Source organism: Phoenix dactylifera, chromosome 7 (assembly GCF_009389715.1).
Source record: "Phoenix dactylifera cultivar Barhee BC4 chromosome 7, palm_55x_up_171113_PBpolish2nd_filt_p, whole genome shotgun sequence".
NCBI classification, from domain to species: Eukaryota; Viridiplantae; Streptophyta; class Magnoliopsida; order Arecales; family Arecaceae; genus Phoenix; species Phoenix dactylifera.
The window spans coordinates 9,682,436-9,709,642 of NC_052398.1; the positions used below are offsets into that span (position 1 = coordinate 9,682,436).

The 27,207-nt window shown below is 36.2% G+C and overlaps 1 protein-coding gene across 3 annotated transcripts; it reads left to right on the plus strand.

The window, feature by feature from the left end:
* The first annotated feature begins 319 nt into the window (after window positions 1-319).
* LOC103707754 (flowering time control protein FPA-like) lies at window positions 320-21,806 on the plus strand. 3 transcript variants are annotated; one of them, XM_026804888.2, is made up of 6 exons: window positions 320-886; window positions 8,383-8,628; window positions 8,785-8,916; window positions 9,058-9,965; window positions 10,061-11,419; window positions 13,011-13,247. In XM_026804888.2, exons 1-5 carry the CDS (start codon window positions 581-583, stop codon window positions 11,397-11,399), a joined length of 2,931 nt encoding a protein of 976 aa, XP_026660689.2. In that variant the 5' UTR covers window positions 320-580; the 3' UTR covers window positions 11,400-11,419; window positions 13,011-13,247. The 3 variants fall into 3 exon arrangements, with proteins under 3 accessions (XP_026660689.2, XP_008790591.2, XP_038984154.1); XM_008792369.4 differs by lacking the exon at window positions 13,011-13,247 and adding an exon at window positions 21,450-21,806 and having other exon boundaries at window positions 321-886; XM_039128226.1 differs by lacking the exon at window positions 13,011-13,247 and adding an exon at window positions 18,618-18,943 and having other exon boundaries at window positions 321-886.
* The last annotated feature ends 5,401 nt before the right edge of the window (window positions 21,807-27,207 follow it).

The following is a 27,207-nucleotide window of genomic DNA, read 5'->3' on the forward strand; positions in this document are numbered from 1 at the left end:
CATAGGTTTAAAAATTCAAACTTTTTTTTTTAAAAGATAAATTTTCCAACATAATGCACCATGGCCATCTTATGCAGCTTGCAAAATTACATTGCTACAAAAAACATCATACCGATCTATCTTAAGGTTTAACACATATACCATATGCATTAACTCGCATTTTTGGATTAATTCATGCCGAGGTATCCCTACGGGGACTGGACAGGATGGTTCGGCCAACCTGGTACCGGACCGGTTCGTTAAACGAACCTTGCGTTGGCCGGCCGACCGTACACAGCATTTATAGTTTCGTAACGCACGCAGAAATACCCATATATAACAAGCACGCGTCTCCCCTGCCCCGTTCCCAGACACTACCCTCTTTCCTCCTCTGTTATCCTTTCGCCACCTCTCCCTTTGTTCTTCTGCTCGCCGCCCTAGGGTTTCTTCCCCTCTTCTCCTACTCTTCGATCCTCGAATTCGCGGTTCCTTCTCGAAATCACCGGAAAATCCCGTCCTTTCCGTTGTTCTCCGATCCCGATTTCATCCTCCATCTTGCGGATTTCTTGGTCCAAATCTCTTCTGGTTTCCGGCGCCATCGATGCCGTCCAATAAATCGGTAGGCGGGTCGTCGGACCACCACCGACGGCCGCCGTCCAAGGAAGGGGACAGCTATGAGGCTTCGTCGAGCGTTCTCTGGGTTGGGAACATCCCTGCAGACACCGTCGATTCGGTTGTCATGGACGTCTTCTCCAAGTTTGGCGCTTTGGACTGCAACACGATGCACGGGGCCAGGAGCTACTCGTTCGTGTTCTTCCGGAGCATCGACGATGCCAAGGCTGCGAAGGATGCCCTCCAGGGCTCCCCGCTGCACGGGAGTTCCATCAAGATTGAGTTTGCACGACCGGTTTGTCCCTCCCCTTCGTGTAATATGATATGGATTTTACGTAGATTGACCGGAGAATTCGTTTGTTTTTCCTGCTTGTGCGTTACGTATGTGTTAATTCTGTGGGTAGATTGTGAGGATGATTCCAAAAATGAATTTTGTATAAGGTTTTAGTTTATTTCCAATTAGGACATGTTTCTCTATTGGTTTCCTTCTTGTGTTTTTATTTGGAAAAAAAGGGTAAAAGAAAAACGGATTAGAAGATTTGATAAACGAAACAAAACGGTGGGGAAGTTCAATATCTTATCTGATAGAATCATATCGTTGAACTTAATTATTCAAGGATGGTTCCCAAATCTGTTTTTTTTTTTGTGTGTGTGTTGGGGGGGGGGGGGTTTCTATGCCTGATTCTTTTCCCCTCCTGATTAGTCTTTGGTTATTAACAGGGAAGTTCAAAGGGTTTAATGGAATATACAATATGGCAATTTCTGTAATAATTGGTGCCGTCTAATTTAGCAGAAATGTGTTGGAGTCTCTGCCATAAATGATTATTACTGAAAACCATGACCTTTTTTTGTTGGTAATGATTTAACTTTCTTGCTCTGTTAATGGTAGCCATAACATAGGTTTCTATCTGGTTTGACATGCTTTCTGAATTTAATAGTAGGCCCCTCGCTTGCCCCATGTTGTTTACAGGAGGATTTAAGTGCTGTTGGTATGGGGCATGTTGGCTGGCATGTGCTTCTGTCAGTACATGCTATGCGGTATTTGAAACCCTAAAAGGAACTTTTTGCTCAGTATCGAGCAATCATGAGCCATATCACTATGAGTCTATATGCGCCAATATGCCTGGCACCCATACTTACCTAGTACTGGGTGCTGGTACTGACCCTGCATGGGCTGAAACTTGAAACAATGTTACATGTGCATATATATATATATATATATATATATATATATATATATATATATATCTACACATGCAAAAAGGTGGATGACATGAAATTGATGGTGGTTTGTACAGTATGTGCGCATTCTGATGGATTATACCCTAATACATCATGCTTCTTTGTTAGGATTAAGGATACATAATTGGTCAAATTTAACAAACATTAACAAATGAATGGAAATGCCTTTTGCGTTTGGAATTTTGAATCATGAATGTTCATAGTTGTCAAAAAAGAATTGGAATGCTAGAAGTTGATGGTAAGCTTGCAAAAATGATAGAATTATCTCAGTGAAGCAATCTAGTTTAGGGGTTGTTGTTTTTGATTCTCCCTTTTTTCCTCACTTCATTTGCTCAATAAACTGTTGAGTCAATTTGGAGATGATGTATGACATGGAGTTTGAATACCTTTTAAATTGCTAGACAATGAAATGCATGTTTCTTTGGAATTCTGCAACCATGAAAGTTTTGAGTGGCTTTCTTTTTGCTAATTCTCCAAAAGGATACTCCTTATAATGGGGTAACAAATAACGTGGAAAGTTGCTAATTAAAGTGTGGCTAACTCCACAAATATGTAGAACCTAGTCCATGCACATTTTTTGATAAAGAAGGTTCTAATTATATAGTTTAAAATACCTATAAGGCAAATGGAGGCAAAATCATCCTGTTGTCTATGGATGAATGTAGTTGCTTTATGCTTTCAAAATGATGGAAAAAAATTGCATCTTATCAAGCACATTGAGGATAGTCTATTTATTTTTAAGTGTAAAGTCCAGTTATACATAAATGATGAATATAAAGGATTGAGGGCAGTTCTGCTAGCAAAGAAACTTGAAAAAACAGGCGATGGGCTAGGTGCAGACCACCCAATGGGCCATGAACGTACCCTCCTAGTCATGCATCAGTGTGTGTCTCGCAGGTGCATGCCCAGACTCATGGGTCACCAATATTGAGCTGAACCGCTTCCACCAATAATATAGATTGAAATAGAGGAAATATAGGATGCTGTGTATATGCAAGTTTAGCAAGTATGGGGTTTGATACACTGACTGTTATAGAAACTCTTTTAACTACTGAATTTCAACCAGTTACTTGTGGTGCAGTGGTTTGTTTTGGATTTCTAGTGAGATAGTTTTGTTAAGGTTCTCATGCTGAGCACCATTTCATTTGTACATGCAAAGAGTTCTGCTTTGACTTATTTACCCCCAAATTGGCCACATGTTGGCTTTTTCTGTGATTGAGTGGTGGTTTGTTATGAGCTTGCTAGTGAGATGCTTTTGAATAGTCAAGCTGTTTTGAACAATTGAAATCATTTTTAACTAAGAGCATGGTTTAGGCTGTTAAGCTTATTAACTCTTGTTGTGCTGTTGCTAATAAAAGAATTTCCTTTTTAAGTGCACCTTTTCCTTTTTAAGTGCACCTTCTGAAGTAATTAATGCATGTGGAATAAAACTCTGTTATTGACAACTCAAATTTTTGTCAGCAATTGGAATTCCCCCTCAGAAGTTAATCTTTATGGGATGAAAACTGCATATAGTGTGGAGCTCTTTTTTTATTTAACATATAGATTGTTGTGAGCAATCGGAGTCTTGTGCCTATCTAGTCATTGAGAACATCTTATTTTGAGGCAGTTTTTTCCTACTGGATGGTAGAAAACAACATACCTTATAGGTTAGTGTTTGTTGTGCCTTTTTAATTTAGTTATTGTTTCTAATTTGAAAGAAATTTGGTTGTAGGGTTGTAGATCTCAGCTGCACCCATAAAGTTTGAAGGGATCAAAAAGTTCTAAGCTGTCTGTTGTCTACAACTATTTATCTTTCTTAGCTAAGTTGCAATTAGATGAATTTATGCTTTTTTCTCCTTTCCAGTCTCTATGCTTCAAATGGAACCATATTTCAACATTGCTGGCTGCTTTTGATATGATTATCTTGATAATACCATTAAGAATTGATAGGTTGAGATGAATTAATACAAATGAATAATTGGCACTAAGCGATCTGAGGAGGGCAAATTTGGATTCACTTGATTGCAGTAGTTCAAGGTTATTGAAAATAGTTATCTTGCAAAGGCAAAGAAGATATTATTGTTATTGTTTAACTATGGTATGTGAAGAATGTGCAAGATATTATGTATATCCTGCATGGCTGTGGGGAAAAAAAAACCATTACAACTTTGTTAAAATGCAACAGATTGCGCTAGAAAGATAATTTGTTCATTTGGATGGGTGATTAATTGCATATAGAAAAGACTACATTATTAATCATCGATAAGTGATTAAATTTGCAAGTTCTGTTGGTGATTCCTCTTTGTGTTGTGCTACATTGCCAAAGTGCCTAGATGACCGCTATTGGCACAATGCCTAACTTATAAAGTAGGCAGTTGCGCAAGTGCCTGTCCAATTGCCCAGGCAACTAGCTTAGCATAAAAGTTGCTGAACCATCTATTGCTACTTCAATTTGATTTAATTGTTATGAATTTTTTCCCTATATTTAATAATGCAACAATTAATGTGCTTGTAGTCAAACCCTGTGGACATTTTGTATAGATTATTCATTAACAATAAGGAACACTTGCTAGGGAGCTATGCCTAGCATTCCATGAACCGCTACGACACATGTTTTATTGGTCCACAGCAGCTAGAACGTGGTTTTTTTAGGTGAGGAAAGTAGCTTCTCCGGTTTCTCATGTCACCTTAAGTTGAAGAAAAAAAATAAAAAACCAGGAACCCACAGTACTCTGTAATAAATCTAACCATCATTCAATCTCGCTCTCTCATTTTTCCTCTCTCCATGAACCCTCGTTTCCACTCTGTTTTTCAAATCTTTACGCTTCCATGTCTCCTCTATGTCCTCTCACCATTAATATGAACCCTCAATTCCCCTTGACATTCGCGGACTATTGCAGGAGTGTGGTGCCCATCAGGCCACACACGTCTATAGGGAGGCGAATGGTGCAGCTGATTGGGTTGCTTTCTATGTGGCTCACCATTCGGATGGTTTTATTTGGAGAGAGCATGACACAGTGCCAGGTGCTTTATCTGCTTTGTTGTTTTCGGATTTTGTTGGCTGCATCCACACCTGTAGGGTGTGGGCTGCCATTGTATCAAAAAAAAAAAAAACCCTCAACTCCCTTTTATTTCCCAAAACCCAAATCCCCAAATGAGCTGGTATTTTTTCTCTTTTTTTCCCCCTCAAAAACATCTTGAGATCAGCTAAGAGGGTGTGGTGATGAGAGAAAGTTTGTGATATATTGCTTCAGATTGAACCATGATAATTACTTAAAGCCTAATGGTTGATGTGATGATATATAATATATATGTTTCGTCACAACAGCTTTTGGCTCCATCCATGAAGAAAAATGCAAGGTGAGAACCACAGTCATTTGTTTTCTTAGAGATTCCCATGATTTGATGAAGTAGTTTGTTTATGAGAACAAATACGGTCTTATTTTGACTCGAATCATTGATGGAGGAGAAATCCTCCCTACCATTGTTGGGCGCTTCAAGAAGGAATATGAAACTTTAGATAGAGAGAGATTTTGGTGGGGGGGGGGGGGTGGCGGTGTTTGGGTTCTCCATGGAGAGCTTCGATCATAGAAGAAATGTTTTTTAATCTTTTATTTGGAGGAGCTGGTGTTTGCCAGCTTTTAAGCATGGTATGGTGTGCATGGAATGCTAGGCATGGTTCCCTAACTTTCCTTGTAGGTATAATAATAGTTTTGAAGGTTTTTACTAAGATATTTAAATGTAGCCTGCATATGCAAGTAGTCAATGCATCGCATAGCACATATGCAACATTGGGCGCATAAGCAGGAATCTTCATGGTTGGCATTCTTAGAATATATAAAAATAATGAAATTCAAAAAATTAGATATTAATAAGTGAAAAATCAGTTATTAATATGTAAAAATTCAGGAAAAAGAGAAGATTTATGGATATAACATAATAACTAGGTTTAAAGTTCTGTTCGGTAAATAAAATCTGTAGTATCTAAGCTATTGGTCTTCAACAAGATACCCAAATTTGTCCTTCAGGAAATGATTTACCAAACAAGCCATGTTTATGACAGTTCATATGTGCTGTAGCTGCATACATGAGCCACTTCGGCCTGTATAGCTGCCTGGCAGCTCCCTATGGCCCAACCCCAATGCGATGCTATCACCAAGCTGCATCATATATGCAGGTGCATAGGTGGCTTCCTAGACCGCATTTTAAAATGCTGGCTATTATTAAAAAATAATTAATAACATATATCATTTTTGTTCTATCTTAATGGTAATGTTCCCTTAGCTTTTTTGTTCATCCAACTTAGCAGCAGTTGGTTCTTTGGTCTAGTGTTTTTAACGAATTAAATCTTGGAATGCCTGTGCGAAGTGAAATACATTTATATTCGACTCTAAAAGTATGAATTATGCTACAAACACACTAATAGCATATCAATTATGCATGTTTATGAATTGAGACATATTACACAAATTAACATACATTTATACATAGATAAACACATATGATAGTGGGTGACTGATAAAATTATGGTCTAGATATGCCAACCTGCCAAGCTATGTCCCCAGAACTTGAGTAGCACTCATGCTTGATGGTCTTAGTTATAATTACCTAGTGACCTATGGCCCTTCTATGGCTTAGGCAGTTGTCCAGGCCCCAAGGAGGCGACTCCTAATAAGAATAATGGCCATAGCATCATAACATGTGTCAGTAATTTTTTTACTACATTTGACAACTCCAAATACATCTTCTGTGTTTTGGTGATCCTATCAGAGCATGATGGTTCTACTAATGTTGAGTTTCATGCCTTTTTTTTTCTTCTGACGATCGTAAAAATTAACAAATCATATCTGAAAGGGATAATAGTATTTGATGTTTCTGGAAATAACAGACATGCATTTTTCTCAATCTCAACAAAACAAAGCTGTCCAATATATAAAATCCTTGTGTATTACTAAAGCTTACATTGCTAGGATTGTGTATTTTCCTTGTGCATTTGCACCCAATGTGGGCAGAGCGTGACACAGAATGCTGTGTGGTTTGCTTAACTCATACCAATGGAGACATCATAAGTGATGTAAATCCTTTGTTTTAAATCCACTTTACACTATCTATCCATTGTCAGAAATTTGTTGTCTGATCCTTTTATGTATGTTAGTTATGTGAGACTTTTCTATTTCAATCATAATTCTAGAAACCATGTATGCTGCCAGTCATGTTGCACAAAAGACAAGTCACGGGGATTTCACACGCCATGGGAGTGGATGATGACTGATTCTGTGGGAGTTTTGTTGATCTCAGTAGTAACATATCCAATTCTGACTGCATTAAATAAGTTGTTTGCCTGCTTATCATCAGTTATTTTTTCCACCTTGTGTGCTGGTATTCAGTTAAATTTCATAATCTCACTCCATCCCTACATGGTGAAGTGTTGTTCAGAGGCACAACATGAATTTAAACCTGTATATTATTGATCTTTTAAAACTCAATCATTTCCGAAGCTACAAAAAATAGTATACGGAGTCAAATTGCATATTATTGTTGACCTCATATTGTTATATGCCTGATATGTTTCTTTGCAAACTGGACGATGTTATAATTTTATAGTACATTGAAATATTTTGGCTCCTACTTATATTGTTATTGGGTTCACTTGTGCAGAAGATGTATGTGCAGTCAAAATGCATATGAACTTTATTAAGGCCGTGCTTTACTATTGGACAAGAACCCTGTTCAGTTTTTTTTTTTGCATCATTGCTTTGGACATCAGAGCGATGTGTTAGATATCATGTTGTCTGTTTTTTGCATAATATCTTTGTCTACGTTGATGTTTGGGTATTGTAGCTTGAAAGACGCATTATTGTGAGTGTTGCGACTTTTTATACTGAGCAGGTGATTCGATTACATTATATATTTAGTTCTGTTGAATTCTATTATAATATCATACTTCTGCAATAAGCCTATTGTACTTATAGCTAAACCACATTCATAAGAAAAAGTCATAGTAGTCATGTGAAGCCCAAGCTTATCTGCTTTCACTTGTAATTAAACTTCTAAAAGGTTAAGAATTGGCTAAATATGAATTGTTGTAAAGGAAGATCTGCTTTTTGCCGTTCTGTTTTAATTATTTGATTGCTAGTAAGCAAGTGTTTCATCCATTCATTATTATAGTCTGCTACGTTTTAAACTTTTTTAAGTCTGACTTAGTTAGGGCATATTTATATGCTATAGGAAATCAAATTGGAAATAACCAGAACAAAACTATAGGCAGATGAAGTTTTGGATTTCATGTACTAATTGATGATTTCATCCTTTTCATGCCTTCTCCCATTAATCCTTTTTACACAAGAAATGCATAGCTGACCCATATACACGAGACAAGACCTGTCAATTATGGGTTTTTTTCCCCTCTTTGTAAGTTTTAGTTAAGTTAATATGATAATATAGTGATATGTTAAAATACCTATAGATTATGATTGAAGATTTTCTTCCACATGTTGCAGTCATTTGCGGTGGAAAATTACATATGAAAAATGGACTGAGAATTTTCTTTTAATTTTTTGGTTCCAGGCAAAAGCAGCTAAGCATTTATGGATTGGAGGAATCAGTTCATCTGTCACAAAGGAACAACTTGAGGATGAATTTTTGAAGTTTGGGAAGATTGAAGAGCACAGATTCCTCAGGGATCGAAACTCTGCGCTTATTGACTATCACAAGACTGAAGATGCTATTGCTGCTCAGAAAAACATGAATGGAAAGCGTTTAGGTGGTGAACAATTGCGTGTTGATTTTCAGAGATCACAACCTCCTAGAAAGGTGTTGGTTATAGTGTTGGTTTTCCCATATTTTATATTGCTTGCATGCCTGTTATCCAATATTTTTAATTAAAGTTAGTGACTTTTGTTTCTTTGTTTTTTGGTTTACCTTTGTTGTACTGCTGTGGTCCTGATATCATTTTCATCATGACTATAGGATTGGCCTGACCAACGAGACTCAAGAAATGGACAGTTCGGCAGTCGGGGTTTGGGGCTGCAGGAACGGTTGCTGCCACCTGATGGAAGAGGTTTTCATGATTCTTCCTATCATGGGCCCAAGAGGCATATGGTATTCCTTGAACCAGAAAGTCAATTCTTAACATATATTGATTGGCACGTTTTACCCCGTTCTTTTCAGTCGAACTTCAGATTAGAAGTTTTTCCATCTTATAAGCTGTTTCTTGTTTTGCATTTGTTCAAACTTTCTCAGCCTTATGGAGGACGAAGAGACGGCTACCCAACCAATGTTCTTTGGATTGGATACCCCCCTTCAGTACAGATTGATGAGCAGAAGCTCCATAATGCCATGATTCTGTTTGGTGAGATTGAGAGGATCAAGTGCTTTCCATCGAGGAACTATTCTTTTGTTGAATTCAGAAGCATTGATGAAGCTAGGCGTGCCAAGGAAGGTTTGCAAGGGCGCCTTTTTAATGATCCAAGAATACAGATACTGTTTTCAAGCAGTGATCTTGCACCTGGTAAGGATGATACACCGCCATTTCCAGGGTTTAGAGGGCCTAGACCAGAGATGTTTTTTGCTGAAGGGCCTATTGGACCTTTGGAATTGTATGGTCCTGGTCGTGCAATAGCCCCAAATAGTTTTCCTGGAGCCTTGCTTCCGAATAGCATGCCTGGACCTGGTATTTTAATGAGGCCATTTGGACCACAAGGATTTGATCCTTGTCATGGAAGTCCAGAGTTCCATGATTTTGGTGGCACTACCATGCCTTCTAATTGGGGATGGCGATCTCCATTGGCACCTGGTATTCTTCCTTCTCCACCAAGTATGCGCCCTCCTTTCCGACCCGTTCCAGGTTTATGGGATGAATTCGACATTAGGGAACCTAAAAAATTAAGGATGGATGGTTCTTCCACTGATAGCGCTTTCTTTCATGCGACGAGGTTGGACAGTGGGGGTTTTGGAGACCCCTCTGGGTTTTCTCAACCTGATAGAGGTGCCTCCGGTCAAAATTGTCCAAGTCCAGTTGTTCGTGGCTATGGTGAGCTTCATCCTTCTCCTGATAGTGACCATTGTTGGCGTGGTATTCTTGCCAAAGGTGGAACTCCTGTTTGTCACGCTCGGTGCGTGCCAGTAGGAAAGGGCATTGACTCTCCATTGTAAGTTTGAACACTCCCCAGCCCATTCATGAGTAGATTTATAAAAAAAATTGGTTATCTGTTATGATGATTGTCATATGAACCTTTTTTGGCAGCCCTGAAGTTGTTAATTGCTCAGCTAGAACGGGATTGGATATGCTCACAAAGCACTATGCCGATGCCATTGGCTTTGACATTGTCTTCTTCCTACCTGACAGCGAGGATGACTTTGTTTTTTACACTGAATTTCTCCATTACCTGGGCTTAAAAAATCGTGCTGGGGTTGCAAAGCTTGATGATGGGACTACCCTATTTTTGGTGCCCCCATCAGATTTCTTGACCAAGGTATTGAATTTTTCTGGTCCTGAGCGCCTGTATGGTGTTGTTTTGAAATTGCCACAACAATCAACTAATGCCGCGGTACAACAACCACAACTAGCAACTCCTCTCCTGCCATCCCATTACATTGATCAACAAGAGGCATCTAATTCACAGAAGGGTTATCAGTCTGTCCCACAAAATGGAGATCAAGCTTTAAAAGTTGATTACAATAGGTCGGTGTATGGGGAGCCAATGCATCATTCAGGTGTTGGGAAATCACTGTTGATGCTTGCTGATGAACCAAGCACAGCACAATCAGCTTCCCTGGATGATGCTGGCAATTCTACTGCTGTTTCCCAGGTGGGGGTTTCCTTGACTCCTGAACTAATATCTACTTTAGCATCTCTGATTCCCAGAAACAATCAGTCATCGGCTGCTGGGACTGTTCAAATGCCATCAGGCTCTACTAATGGGCCAGCTGCATCTTCTGCTTCTGCGATACATGCTGCATCAATGCCTTTTGAAGGATGGAGACAAGACCAAGCGGTAGTTTCTAATGCTCCCCTAGAGCAAACAAGCTATCTTCCACAGCATTTAGGTCAACAGTTTAATAGCCAGGCACCACTCAGCTCTCACTTTCCAACATATGCTAACATTCCAAGTGGACCAGATCATTCTGCAGAACCTATTGTTGGTAGCACACAAGCTCAAAACCCTGCTTTAAACATGCCAGAGGCTCCATCTATTCTGACCAGACCATCATATAATTATTCAATACCATTCCAAGGTGGACAATTTCCAGGATCTTTCACTTCTCACAGCAACTATGGCATGTTACAGACAACAAATCCTGCTGGTGTATTCAACCAAGCAGTTCAGCAGCAGTTGAAACCCCCTTCCTCTTCTACTCACGATCAAATTGGAAATCTGCCCCAGCCCCAAATTGCCATGCCACCTACTCAAGGGCATCAGCCACAAACTGTTTTGTCTGGTTCAAGTACGTCAGGTAGCGATGCTGATAAGAACCAGCGATACCAGTCAACCCTTCAGTTTGCTGCCAGCTTACTGCTACAACTTCAACAACAGCAGCAAGCTAGTGCTCAAGCTGTGCAAGAGCCCGGGAATCAACATTGAGAAATGTTCTCGTGTGGCAGGTATTCTTATCACCTGCATTTTATTGATTTAATGATATGCTGAAGTTTCTTTCTTAATTTAGTAGTAACTCTTCGATGCCATTGCGAAATTAGTATCTATTAGGTGCATTTAGTTTAGTTATTGGTTCTTTTTTCTTGTCTGTATTCTATGATCTCATTATTTTCAGGTGACATTATTTCTCATCAGTTGTGCTTTCAGAAATACAATTATGACATTATCATAACAGGAACATGTTTTTTTTTCAACAAGTTTCACTGATAAATGAAAAATACTTTTGATGATTGACTACCATTATATTGATAATAAAACTCTCAAAAGTTTTTGTCTTCTACTGAGTATTGATTATAACTTTTATGTGAGTTTGAAATACGGGCTATTGTTGGTTTTCTATGGTATGCTTCTTTTTTCCCCTTTCATGTCTACTACTGGAAATTAGTAGTATTATTATGATTCATAATGAAGTGAGGGGTGTGGGCAATCCAAGTACTTGTTAGGTTTACAAATACCATGATGTTTTCAATCTCATATTTTTTGATTGGTTTTAAAATGAAAAGTGTACTGTGCAAAGTTATCAAAGGAGTCTTCAGTATTTTAGGAAAATTTCTGTTCTTAATTAGTTTCATTTGGTTTAATTTGGAGATTAGAGGAAATATTGATCTGAAGTCTAATTTTAGGTGTCTAAAATATGATTATACTGTTAGCAGCATTCTATTGGAGAATGAATCAAATAACTCCTAAGAAAGCCAGCATATAGATTATGTAATGCCTGTCAGTTGTATTTTATGATACTAGGTTATATAATAATTTTCCAATTTTATTTTATGATATGAAGGGGGGAAAAGGAATGGATAATGTCTATATAGCAGGAAGCTAGAGATGCCATCAGTTGGTTTGTGGGAAATTAAGCATTGCTGCTATAAAGTTGATGATAATTTGATATGATGCTTGAATTATTAAATCATAAAGTGTATAAGAGCATAAAATACGTAGTTATTAAATGTTCTATTACTCGTCGTCATCATTATCATCATCCTAAGATTTGAGAAGGAAGCATAGTTACAATGAAACACAACTTAATAAGATTTTTTTATTTACTATATGCTTGAATTAGTTTTCTAAGTACTCTAGAATCTGTTTAATAACTAACAAATATCCGTGGGGTGCAATGACATTAACTCTTGAAAGCTATGTCATGAAAGTATTAATTTATTAGCAATGTAAAATTTAGAATGTTGGTTTCTTGTGTCATCTATATATGCCTATAACGTGCTATGTAATTTGATCTTGAATTAGTTGTTATATATCTGCCTTCAAAAGTTTGGTCTTTGAATTATGTTTCTTCCTTGAGTTATGGTGTTATGATGATTATTTAAAATGCTTGGCACACACACTGAAATTTTTGAAATGCTTGGTTGATATGGCACGAGCCTAATGTTAAGCAATAAGCATATTTCTAGGTGTAGATCAATCATTGTTGAAATGCTGTGTCCCTTTAGGCATGTATACTTTACAAAACTAACTTAAATGTATTTGTGCCAATTGAGATAGAATTTTGGCCAAATACTCAACAATCAGTAATTTGCATGACAGAAAAGAAAAAGCATGGTCAATTTTGACACTGGCTTATGTGTCCTTGGATTACTAAAAACTTGGATGAGAACTTCATTTTTCCTGGGTCTACTTAAAAGTGTTTTAGAATTTTTTTTCTTTATTTTGAGAATGTTGCAATTTTTTTTTTTGTTTTTTATGTGTATAAATGTAAGACAACCCATAAAGCAGTTCAAATGAAAGCGTTGCTGCATAAAATTTTGAACTGTCTTTCATTCTGATTCTTTTTCTTCTATATCATTGTTTCTCTTACCATGCTTCTTTAACCAAATTATTTGGTCACCTCAGTAGAACTTAAAATCTTGTAGAGAAATCAACCTTTTGTTGATGAATGCTCGTACAACTTTATATATGATTTCCTCCCAGTCTTGAAGCTTTCTTGCATTCTCAATATGCTTTTCGTAATTTCGTCAAATGGTAAATCAATCTTAATAGAACCATAGGTATTTAAATTGAAAGGAAGCATGATCGATATCCTGCTAGTTCAAGGAACTTCTACCTTCTAATGAATTAGTAACTTAGTGGAGAAGTAGGAGGGATCACTCTATTTTGTACGACTGTCATTTATAGTTGGACTCTTGAGAAAAGGATGCGGTGTTGGGGAGCCTTCAAAGCCTTTCCCTTTTTTTCTTGCCTCGGCTATATCATCGGTGAATCTAAGAGTTCCAAACTCCCTCCAACTGCCCCTCCCCCCTTTTTAAGTGACGTTGTCCTTACTTCCTCTTACATTCATTAGACCTGTGTGATACTAGTAATATACAAATTCCACCATTCAAACAAGATTAATCTAGTTACCATCATTCTCACGTATCAGCTGTCTGAATCGTATTTAGACCTTAATTAATCAACATGGGGAATGAAGGTCTACATTCTTGTTTACTGGGGCCCCACCTCCGTAGAAGAGCTTTATTGGTAGGAGAGCTGATCTGTTAACATGTTTGTGAAGGTAGCATGCTTGTGATGAGCAGCTCTGCCAGCAGTTAGTTTGCTTTGTTCCGTCTCAATTAGTTTCAGTGTGTAGAGATAGCCAGCCAAAGTACTTCATATTCCCATTATTATATCTTCAAGGTTTCCTGCTTATCCTACATAAGTTTGCTACGAATTTTGTATTCACAGCAAGACTTTTGGTGATTGTAGAGCTCCATTATGTTCCCTTATTCCAACAGATACATTGTCTTTTCAAATATACTGAAATATTTAGCCCCTAAGGAGGTATATCAACTTAGCATGGATTCCTATATTTTATAGAAACAATGAATTTAAAAATTATGAAAAATTAATGTCAAACAAAATTTTTAAAAACTTTTTATCTGCCTTTGGCTGGAGCAAAACGCGCTAAAAACTTGACCTTGAGTTAATCATAACGTTTTTCGTGAGTTTCCCATGGTGTGAGGATGCAACAAACGATAAAGATTTGAGCACTCCATGTTATGATTGTGGATACTTATTTCGCCATTCCCTTTTCCGTCAGTAATTCGAAGATGACCCTTTTTTAGCTGTGCCTCTTCCAAGTTCTTACCCTCCCTTCTCGAAATAGACAGGAAGGGTTATAGGTAATAGCCTCTTTGGGTTAAAAATCAAGATTTTGAGGAGTTAGTTGGCGGGTCAAATGGTTTCTTGAGGTAAAGGACTTCAATCTCGCAGGGTATGATGAAAAGCTCTTACCAGGATTGTGTTTCCAGGTCGATTGAATCAACATTTCCCTTTTTGTGATGGAGGGCGAATCGAGTCTCAAATGGGCATCTGGGACCTATTTTTTATGCCACCTTGTTAGATTAACTGTAGGCAACGTTGTTTCAGGTGTAAAGCAGGCATACGGATTCCAAGCCTTATGCATGCAAAAGAGCCATTGGAAAACAGGCATAATGTAGGAATAATTGTGCTGGTCAATGTGCGATGACAGCCATAAGTATTCCAAAGGAGAGCTGTCATAAGCTATTTTTTGGTATAAAGGCATCTTTTATACCTACTTTTTACTTTTTTATGGACAAAAACCCTCTTGTAAAAGTTATTCCAAATATGGCAACCAAATAAAAAATGGAATTTCTGTCATAACTATTCTTATAGGCATAATTTTTGCCATGTCCATCATTCTCGTTCCCCTGAACCAAATGCAGCCTGATAGTTGAATTCAGGATATCGGAAAATGCCTATACAAAAAGTTTTTTAAGAATTAATATGTACATAAACTAGAAAAGCTTCATTAGTTATGTCAAATAGCCATTATTATTATGTTCTTAGCGTACTCATTTTAGTCTAACATAAGGATAAGTTATGATTGCTGGTATTGTTAGGGAATTTTCATTTGATTGGGCTTCAGTCTTGATAATACTTGAATAAAGTGAAATGAAAATGGCATAGAGGCTTGTGATCTGACAGATTTTCTGTGGTCCTCATTCACTTTTCTCGAGTAATTCATTGATCGGTCCTCTTCCTCTTTGTGCATCATGTTATCTTTCAGGCAAGTGTTTTTGTTAATTTTCTACTAACGATTATGTACTTCCTATGGAAACTATTAAGGTTTTATCCATTGTAATTTTCTAGATGTTAATATTTTTCTGGGTACCCCAGTGCATTAGTTCATAATATGTAGTGATGGGAAAGTTGACGAGGATGATGCCTTAAAATATTTTATTGCAAGTGGTTCGCATGCAACTGTCATGTGCTAGCGTGATGGTTGGAGGGCATGATACCATATGGATCACTTCAGGGCAATTAAGATGTATTTGCGCTAACTGATAGTGGCAAAGTGGGTTTATATCAGTTATATAGGAAAATGAGGTTGATTTAGGAGTAACCTAGATCGCTTGGGTGGTTGAAAATGAAGTCATGGGCAGCCATCATTTGGTTTTGTATGATGTGGGCATTAGATTCCAGAGTTGCTTGGTCATGTTAAGCAAAAGATTTTGACTAGTAAGGTTTTGGTACATATAGTATTAGTAGGAAGGGGTAAATTTCCTTTAGAGGCTTCAACTTGTTGCTTGAACTCAAGGCAGCAGATGCAGCTAAGTGAAGGAAAACTATAATTAGTTGTGGATTTGGATGATATAGAAGGACATGAATGTTGTGTTTAGAGGCAAGGAGAGATGTTTCCCCTAAGGTGAACTTGCATGGACTTCCATCAGCATTGTTTTGGGATGGCTCATGCCAAGGCCACTTGAGACTAAAAGGGGAAGTTTTAGGAGGATAGGACTTATAGACTAGTTGAAAGAGGTGAAGTTTAAAGGTGTCGAGATGGTAATCGGCAAACCGTTACCAACTCACATTTGCGATGATATGCATGCATCAAGTTGGGTGCGTTCATTTCTTTGTAAGTAGAAGAATATCTGATGGAAAATGTTAAGTTTGTAGCATCAAATTAGTGGGACAATTGTATTTACAAGTATTCATTTTTGCGTTGCCTAACTTTCTACTAGTTGTTCTTTTGAGCATGAGGAGACTAAGGAAGCATCAATTGTTCTTTTATCCAACTTTGTATTTGACAGTAGACTAGTTGCATGTTGACTATCACATGCTTTTGGAAATTGACAAACTATACGTGGCATTGCTGGTAGTACTTTCAATAAAGGTGTGTTTGGCTCATGGAATCGAAATTGGAATGGAATCAGAATGGTCATATTCTTCGACACATTTGGTTCGTAATTGGGATTGGAGTTGGAATTGGAATGAAATTTGAATACCAGGTAGGAGTCCGGATTGGATTTTGAGGAATTGGGTCGTTCCTATTTTTTCTTGAAATCGGAATAAGAATGGGACTCCTTCCAACCAAACAATTGGAATGAGTCACTTATTTCCATTACCATTTCAAAGTCCAACTCTCCCCACCAGACATGCCCTAAGATTAGTAGTGTTGACCGAGGATTCATGTTTTTGGCATTCTTCTCCCTCTAAAATGTCAAGATAGCGTCAGGACCTAGGATTGATGTTGCAAGCTCTATACAAATTCCGATTTTTGTCAAATAAGAATTCCTTAAACATGCTTTTGCGAATCGGTATTTTCATGTGGATTTGCAATACGATTCATTATATATTGTTTTAAAGAGACGACTTTCCGTGAAGGCATGTATTTCATGCCTTTGCTGGGACTCGGGTTTACCTAAATTACTTGTTCCCATTTTGCAAATTTGTTCGTTTCATACAGATTTGCAATTTGATTTCTTATAAATTGTTTTAATGGGATGGCTTTCCATGGAGAGACGTATTTCATGTCTCTGCTAGGACTCTAGATATATAGGATTGGCAATTGAGTTGGAATCTAATCCTATGATAAGCTAGATGCTTGGGTCTCACTAGAGTTTTAATCTTTGCGTCCTTACAAAATTAATGGTTGGAGCTTGAAAGCTCGGAGAGGTTAACATTGTTTGACAAAGTGAGATCGTCGAAGGATCGAGGAGTTCAGATGTATGGATGGGGCTGATGTATTATTTGAAAGGTTGGGAAGAGATCCTAAGGTATCTCAATTATTTGAAAATTGTGCGGGTCATTAGATAAAATTGTAAAAGGTATGAATTTTTAGTCCATGATTCTTGTTCAACATCTGTGATTTATCAAAATCAATATTTTAACGAGTTATTATCAAGGATTGTAGTACTCGTTTGCTTGTTAACACATTAATAGTAATTAAAAAAACGTATTTTCTAGTCATACTGGGGTTCATTATTAAAGTCGGGTTCCCTAGAAAATAGGGTATTTCAATTTTCAAACCTAAGATCAAACAAAGTGAACCAATGGATCAGGTAACGTAGGACGCGCTATAGTGGTGACGCCCTTTTTGCAAGCAATCAGAGATTCCGGGTTTGATGGTGTATTTTCAACAACCGGAACTACGTAATTATATTGCTGGTGGTGGCCACCCTTCCTTTCCCAGAAAAAAACATGCATTTGAGCACCCGTTTGCTCTTGTACTCTTCGTCCAACCATTCAATATGTGGCATTCTTATTGAAACACATGCACGGCTGCCAAGAGTCCATAAGATCTCCAAAGAGAAGAGAAAGACAAACGTGGCATTGCTATTCCCAGATTTTTTGGAAGGCCTCGAAAGAGAAGCTCTTACTAGAGGCCAATTTTTTTTTTTTTGCCATGGTTAGGATATATTTGTAGCCTCCGTATGCAATTCTTCTTTTGCGCCCTAGCGGATGCGACTAACTAGTACATTTAGCGTAAATTGGCAGGCTAGGGTTAGGAACATTCTTAAGAGTAAACCCTGAGATGAGACGATAGGCATTTGTGCCCTTGTCCGTTATCATCGTTGCCAGTCTCTCAGAGAATAACGTGACGTGGTCTTGCTCTGGAGCTTCACCAAGGTGGCGTTTCCCCTGCCTGCAACACGATCGAAATGTGAACGGTTGAGGGCACCAATTTGAGATGGGACGTCGCTTAAATGCCTCCAAGCTTTATCAGTTGCATGCGTAAGTTGGCACAACGCGACTTTTCATCTCTCGTGCTTATCCAAAATTTTGATCTACGTGCCCCCGTCGGAAGCACGGTTTCATCCGATGTGTTGCATTGCTTCTCCGAAATTATGATCTACGTGCTTGTACGAAATTTTGATCTACTTGCTTATCCGAAATTTTGATCTACGTGCCCAGGTTCTTGTTAAGTGATTCCTGGATTCGAAATTCTGCATGTTTGTGCCCTCGACGTCTAAATGATTCCTGGATTTGTTATTGCGGCATCGAACAAGATTTGAACAACCATAACCGAAGGTGGAAGTTGAGTTCTCGATGGTTGTTTGTTAAATGTTTTCTGGATTCGCTATCGTAGCATCGAACAAGATCCACCACGAATCTTTTTATACAGGAGTGGTGTTAGCACCTACTTGCTTACGCGGGAGTGGATATGGTTTCATGGCATGATGTACTTGAACATAAGCTATTTTGCTCTCATCTAATTCATGTTTATTATAACTTTTGTCCGACCTAGATTCAAATTTGGATTTTAGGTTTTTTTTTGGATTTGGATGAGGATGTTCAGTAAAATTCAAACTTAGGATTCCAGAACTTAGGATGCAATGCTGGCTAGGCTCAGCAAAAGATATAATTGAATTGGTCGGATTTGAGCTTAACCCAGCCTGGACTTCGAGCCTACTTTTCAGGCTTGAGCCTAGTACTTACTTGGGCTTGGGGCTTTGAGTCGGGCCTTGGGTTGGATCGCAGGCTTCCTAGATTTTTCTTTTAGTTAAAAAAATATAAAAATGTATTTGCAAAGATTAAATATTTGAAAGTGATTGATAAGGCCCATGAACTTATGTTTATGGTTGTTATAAGGAGTGTTAGCGAGGCTTATTATTTATTTATTTTTCTTGTGACCAAAACCATATTCCTAAGTAGGGGTGAAAGTGGATCGGATAATTTGCGTCTGATATGTTTTCATATCCGAATCTGTCTAGATATAGATAGAAATTTGATTATCCGATTAATACCCATATTCATATTCACATCCATAAAAAAAAAAACGGATGTGAATATGAATATGAATAGACAACTATTTGATTGGTATCCGAATATTTTATTATATTTATAATCTTATTTAATTTTATATAGTACTCATGAATTTTTAAGAGAAATATATAACCTAATTAACATGCTATTAACTTGATTTATCATTCATTTAATTTTTTTTGATTTTATGGTTATAAAATTTAGTTATTTTATTTAAATTTATATTTATATCCATATTTTTAGTATCCGATTTGTATCAATATCCGTTTAAAATAAATATGGATATAAATTTTTGCGTTCAACTAATATCCGTATTTGTATTTATATTGTTAAATAAAACAAATATGGATATGGACATACTGGTATTCGATCCGTATCCAATTTGGTTTCAACCATATTTCTAAGACATAAGTATATGTTCTATGTTATATAAAATTTGGGTCAGGTATAGCTAAACTCGAGCTTGGCCGGTTTTAACAGATGGGCTCATATGTTATGCCTGGCCCAACTCGTCGGGTTTAAAATCCATGCCCAAGCCCATCCAAAATGCTTCGAGCTTTGGTGGGCCATCCAGCCCATGAATAAGACTAAACTAGAGACACGTCGAAGAAACAAACCCAACCTCCTAATTTTGTAGGTTGTTCTTATACCTATTGAAAGTATTGATATTGTTAAATAATCATTTAATATATTCAATTTTTTATAAAAAATAAAAAAATATTTTTAGGTATTTTCAAAATTTATTGCTAAAATATTTAGAAATCTTAGTAACTTCTTTGTACAATATATTTATATATACTTTTCTTGCACTCTCTCTATAAAAAATGTAATTGATGATTATTTTTTATTTTTGTTATAATTAAAAAGTAATAATAATATTTGATAAAAATTATTTTTGATATTTTTATATTATAATTTATTTTAAACAATTTTAATACTTATTATTTTAATGAAATTCGGTCGGGCTAATAATTTGGACTCTTTTTTAAGTCAGTCTCCATGCGGTTTTAATAATCATGTTTTAAACTTTTAGTTATCTTTCGTGATATGTAATCTACATAGTGAATTAAGATTCTTTATTATAAAATTAATATTATTTTTCATTATTGAGTTTTACTAAAAATTCGATTTATATTCGACTTATGTTCGTGTTAAGGTAGAAAAATATAGATATAACTAGCTTCCAACTTGTATGTATATGGAGTCAGGATGAATATGTATATGCTTAATATATGATTTATATCTATGTGTATATATATATATATGTGTGTATGTATACACATATATACATATGTATATATATATATATATGTGTGTATACACACACATATACATATGTATGTATGTATGTAACTATGCATGTGTATATGTATATGTATTTAGGTATGTATGTATATATATGTATGTATATATAGAGACGAAATATGGATATTAATTTTTGATATCTATTTAATATCTATATTCGTATTCATATTCGTAGAATATAGGGATACAAACAGGACTATATCTCTGTTATACGAGGCCGATGCGGAGTACGATGATGGCATATATTGGACTCCCAAGGGGGCACGCTCGTTTAAATTCCATTGCAAGAAATCTTCAATGTTATGTACGTCCGGTGGAATCCCTAGGATTTAGCTCAGCCTGTAGTGGTCATCGAAGTACAATGTTCTTTCTAGTCTAGCGCATGATTAGCATTCACTGTTTCTCTTCCTGACGTTTTTAACATCAAACGTGGAATACTGATGGTGTTGGGAACGATTGCATTCACTTCCAATGTTAAGAGAGCGAGCATTTGTAGCCTTTCCATTCCATTGTTACCGTTGAGAAGAAGGTGATGTATTTCTTCTACGAGATTCTTCCGACAGAAAAATGTTTTACGCTATCTCACTCCTTTGTAGATCTATTTTGCAGCATAAATGCCTCGTGTTTGTCCAGTCGCCGTCAAGCTTACCAATCTATTATTATTTCTCTTTGTAGGTGAAGCTGGACGCCATTTTCACCCTATTTTCCTGCTGATGGAGACGTGGGAGAGCAGTCTTGTATATTCCGCTGCATTAGCATGCAGACCGAGTTTAACGGCAGTGCCATATGGATAGATGCATCATGAATATGTTTTCTTTACCAAAAATATTGGACTAGTAAGTAGGGAAAGCTGTTTTATTAGGATAAAGAGACCTTAGCTGATGATGTGGTTTTAAGTTTTATATGAACCGAACAACAATTTTAGAATCTGGATGCTTGGTCATTGCAGTAACCTATTAGTGCCATTGATGATAACAATTTTGCTTGTTCCATTATTTACGTTTGTTTTTTGATCCCTTTTTCTCTTTTAAATTGAACTCAGATCTCTGGCATAACCGACTAAGTGGTTTTACTAGTAAGATAAGGCTAGCACCTTCTTCTTTTTCACTGTTCATTGAATCATTTATTTGAATTACTACTTAGTTATATGTAATTGAATCTGGAATGACTTGAAAAATGAAGCTTATTTCTCTACAAGTAGTAGGTTCTTATACCTTGATCCAAGTGTGGTTGGTCATAGTGGGACTATCCTTCTGGGTTTCTTGTAGTTGATCTTGTGACCAAGTTCTTGTACAAGGATGCATCTCGGGTTGGGCTCAACTTGTATCCCATTGGCCCAACTTTCCTGTTGGATCGGGTCCAACGAAACTTTTGTGAACTTGGGCTAAGTCCGACTTGCTGGTTCCAACCCAGCCCAAATTCAATACGAACGTATCTCGAGCCCTTGAACCAAAACATCAAAAGTGTTCGACTAAATATTTCATATGTGATGCTTATATGCTCGATGTAATTATATTACTAGTTCTGTTGAACTAAAGAACTGTACAAGCATCACTGCTTATGGTGCCTCCCACATTTCCTTCTTTCAATTCAACCAAACTTTAGAAGCGTTGCAAACTTTCTCTACGTTAAAATCCTCAATCAACCTAAAGCAACTGGATTAATAGGACTCGATCCAATCCAATACCAACCCAACGCAGCTTGAATGGTATCAATTTGGATATATCCGGATTCCCACCCTAGGGCCGGGTTGTGTTTTGTCTGGCTTGAGATCTATAGAGCTTTGGTTGGATTTTAACCATGTACAACCCAGTCTGTTTGACTTGCACCTTTAGTTGTCTATAAATTCTTTCACCAAAGAGAGAAAAAAGGGAGAGTGAAGACTTCTTGGTCAACGGTGACTGCTAATGCCGCGTGGCCCATGTAATTGATAGGATGGTTGAAGTTTTTAAGACTGTTGATTCTTAGGAGACATTCAAGTGTAGTTTGACTTGATTTTGATTACCAGCTATCAATCAAATACCATCCCTTAGTTTTCTAATATGACCATTGAACTAGTATCGACAACCTTAAAATATCAACCGGCATAACATTTATGATGTGTATATGAAAAAATGATATTGTACTCCATAAGGTTTTTCATGGCAATGAAGGGGGCAATTCTGACTCCACATGTGTGATGGCGCATATTTATAGCTTGTAGCTTATTTTTTCAACCGTGCAACTTTAATAAATTTAGCCTTTTATTTAATATTCATAATAAATTGAACTCTTTTTCCTATTTTACCAGAATTATTTAATGTGGAACAGAACATTCGCTTTTCATGCTGGGATAGGTGGACTGATGGTTTAGTATAAAGATGCATGACAATTTTGATGTATTTAATTGTGGTCTTCATGTAATATGAATTGTTTCACTAATTGAGGGCAATAAAAGATGTAAAAATGTGAAAATGAAAGTTGAAGTTACTTGTCACACTATGCTTCTCCTATATTGTTCCAATATACTAATATATCTTTAGAGAGATGCCAAAAATGCTCGATCCTTCTACAAGATACTTCTCAAAATAAGATAAATGTAGAGTTGCATATGCTTAATTTGTTGTTTCAAATCTAGTTTGTCTAAGATGAATTGTTTATCTAATAGTTACTCATCAAGGAAAAACAAAACTTCTACCATATTAGTCGAATTATCCATGACATGTTTATTTTATTTTATTAATTTTTTTGAATGACATGTTTATTGCTAGTGAGTTGCATATGTGGGATGGACATATAAATAAACTTATTGATTACAATCATATGATTATGAAACCAAATGTTTGTCGAAAGCAATCAATTCTCCTTTGGAAATCCTAGTCGAGTTGATCAAGTACTATTAAAAACATTATCATTTGTCAAAATAAAATTTGAAACCAGAGGAAATCACTGAAATACGAAAATAAAAAATCATACTCATTACTAATAGAAAATAATAAAAAAATGGGCACTCCCAAAGGTCCCTCTTCTTAGTGGGGAGATCTCTAAGTTGGACTGAAGGTAGTAACTAGTCCATATTTCTTATGGAAAAAAGGGAAATCAAAAGTTAGACAATAATATGTGTTTCTAATTTGTAACAGTAAAATTCTTATTGTCTAGAAGTTTCCGACACCACATTTCTCACTATAAAATATTTTGAATGTTCTACTATAACTTCAATTTTCACCAAAAGCACTCCAATTGTGAGAAAAAATAACACTAGATAGAATGAAAGTAGTTTGAAGTCTAAAATCCAATTGCAATAGCTTTGATGAAGTTTACAATTAGTTTGTTTGCACAATGTTGGTCATTAAAAGTCTAGCTTATCTTTTGGAAAAAAGTTTATAGTATGTAGTAACTTATATACTATTAGGGGGTGCAAATGAGATGCGAGCTACCCGAGCTTGACTCAAAATCAAGCTTGACTCAACTCGATTGTTACTGAGCTCGAGTAGCTCAAACAGTTTTTTGAGTCAAGCACCAGCAACAAAATACTCAGCTCGAATGTTTACAAGCTTAGTCGAGTATATATATTTTTAATAATATTATATTTTATTTATAATATGTATTATTAATTTAATTTTTAAAATATAATATTATGTCATATTTTATTATAATTATATTCTTTTAATTATGACGAACGCTTGAATTTGAGCTCAAACTCGAGCTCGAGCATGGCCCAATTGATATTCAAGTCAAATCGAGTCGAACTCGAGTATTGTTTTTTTTCTATCGAGTTGAGTTCGAGTTTAGATATTAAGGCTTGATCAATTTTAAGTTGGGTTTCGAGTCCGAGTATTTTGAATCGAGTTAAGCTCAAGCTTTAGCTCGATTGAATCTCTATATACTTTATGACCTTTAGGTTAGCAAGCACATGACTAACCATCCATTATATTCTTAAATAGTTTTGCCCTTCAAGTTTCGGTGAAACGGACAAAAGCATTAAAGTCATTTTTCAATACAACCATACCCTTGAAAATTGCTCTTTCAATATGTATTAAGTAATTATCTCAATCTAACATAAACACAAGGCTTAGGTACTATATAACCTTAATAGGAGTATGATTAAGTCTTTATTCTTAATCACTTGTACTAGAAAGCATTTGTCGTTGTTTTTATATGGGTTTGGTTGGGATGGAGAAGAGCCATAAAAGTTATTCTAACAGCAAACTACCCCATTAAAAAATATCATGCCATTTATTCTCTCGTTTCAGTAATTACTAATATCTGTTCTTCGAAAGGTAAAACTGTTAAATAGCTAATATTTGTCAAACAAGGCTCATCTCAAGGGTCACATCCTCCTATTATCAACTATACTTTTTGGATTAGAGTCTTGGATGGTGTATTTTGAAATATTTGGGCCTAATAATTATAGTGTAGATGGTTCTCCTTTTCTTTCTCGTTAAAACAAATTGAATGTTTAAAATGTGACAATGTTGCTCTCTTTCTCTCTATACAGAGGCCTTTACTTTTGTCTCTACAAGGTGAAGGGATACTAAATTGAATTTGCTACATCCTGGTACATCATCTGAAGGAAGCTCCATTACCATGATATCCTAGCCTCTACATTATTAACATCTTGTTTCATTCATAATAGTTATTTTTTTTTATCAAGTTTCACATCTTCTTCTTGAATCGAGTTTGTACTTTAGTTTCTAATTGACAATCATGTTATAAAATTTTGTTGATTGCTTTTAGCATAAAATGTGAATGCAATATTCAAAAGATACTTACAAAATAAAAATTGAAGGAGGAAAAACAAAGAAGAAACTCTAGAATAGCATACACCACTATTTAGCTGCAATAGATACATAATAGAAGAAAAATGAAAAGATGCAATCACAAGGAAGATAAAAGGATTTGGTTAGGGCATCTCTACATTGATATGGGCATAAATGTGCATGTGTGTTATTTAATGTTTTAATGTTAAGTGAATTGGTTCTTCCTTCATGTCCCTATCATTTAAATTTCTAATATTTAGAATTAATCGTTTAACTTTGGAAGATCAAGATTTGAAATCAAAGACTACACTCAAAATTTGGCAAAGGACATCTATTGTCCATGTGAAAGTTCAAGCAAAGATATTCGTATTGAAGGCTTTTAAATTATCAAAATAATTACCTTCAGTTGCTTTATAAGACAAGCTTCAAGTATTACTTAAAATGATGAAATATGTTGCACTCTGGTAAGCTATGCTTACCAATGTGGATCCTTCATGTTGGTTTGGTCAAACACTATAAGATAATCATTTCCATTGCTTCAATTTTTAATCTTCCAATTAAAGAGGATTTAGTATTTGTTAAGTTTGTACTCTTCTCCATGTGTCAATAGGTCAAAATTAAGTTTGGGCGGCCCCAAATCTTAATGTTGAGTCCTAAGCCTGTCCAGGCCCCAGCCCTACTTTGGACATTCAAATATAGGTCCTAGATCAACTCATGTCTGGATTGCTTTAATTGGCATTGCATTGATAACCGAGAATTTAAAGTAACACTATTGAAATCTATATTGTTATTTTATTAATACGGATTCTGTACTAATATGCAATGTACCCCTTAGTGTTAATATAGTAAAATAGAGATGAAATACTGTATGATAGAGATGGCACAATACTAATGTGGTGAACATACTAGTACCAATCTTTCAAAATTGTTTAGTGAGATTGATATGGATCAATATGCATTAAATCCTTGCTAATAACACCAACATAAGGTTTTAGTGAAGTTTGCAAATTTTATTCTACTGTTTATCTGCTTATTTATGCAGTCCTATTATTCTCTCTCTTCAAAAATATCTGCTTTGGATAAAACAAATGGTATAATAATTTCCAAAAATATATGTGTATGGATGTACTGCCGAAGATCATCTTTTATCTTTTTCTGTATATGATAATTTATCCAACTATTACATTTTAAGTTAATACCCTCATGGCCCTCGAGCCTAATAGCCAAGTCCAAGCACCACCTGGTCCACAGGCTGTTATAAAATAGAGCCTGATCCAAAATGAGCCAAGCCATATACATGCTCAAGCTATGCTAAGAAAAAGGATTTATCCTCAAAATAGTACAAGCATGCATACCTGCATGAATACGTGTTGTTTCAAGCTAAATTTAGCACCCAAGTGATCAAGCTCGTCGTATATCGCTAAGCCAGATCAGGACTTGCTCGCTCAGTTTAAATGCAATACAAGCGATATCTTTTAAACCATGCTTTTTAATCAAAACAAAAACTATCTTTCTAAAAAGGCATTAATCAAGTCCTTATTCTACCATTCGATGATCCTCCTGGCTCAAACATCTTCGATCGACTCATCTGTAGCACTAAGCTTTGACATCAATTTTTGGCTGCACAGAATTCTTAAAGAGAAAATTTATCATCCTGAACTAATACATTTCGATGGAGAAATATGACTGTCATT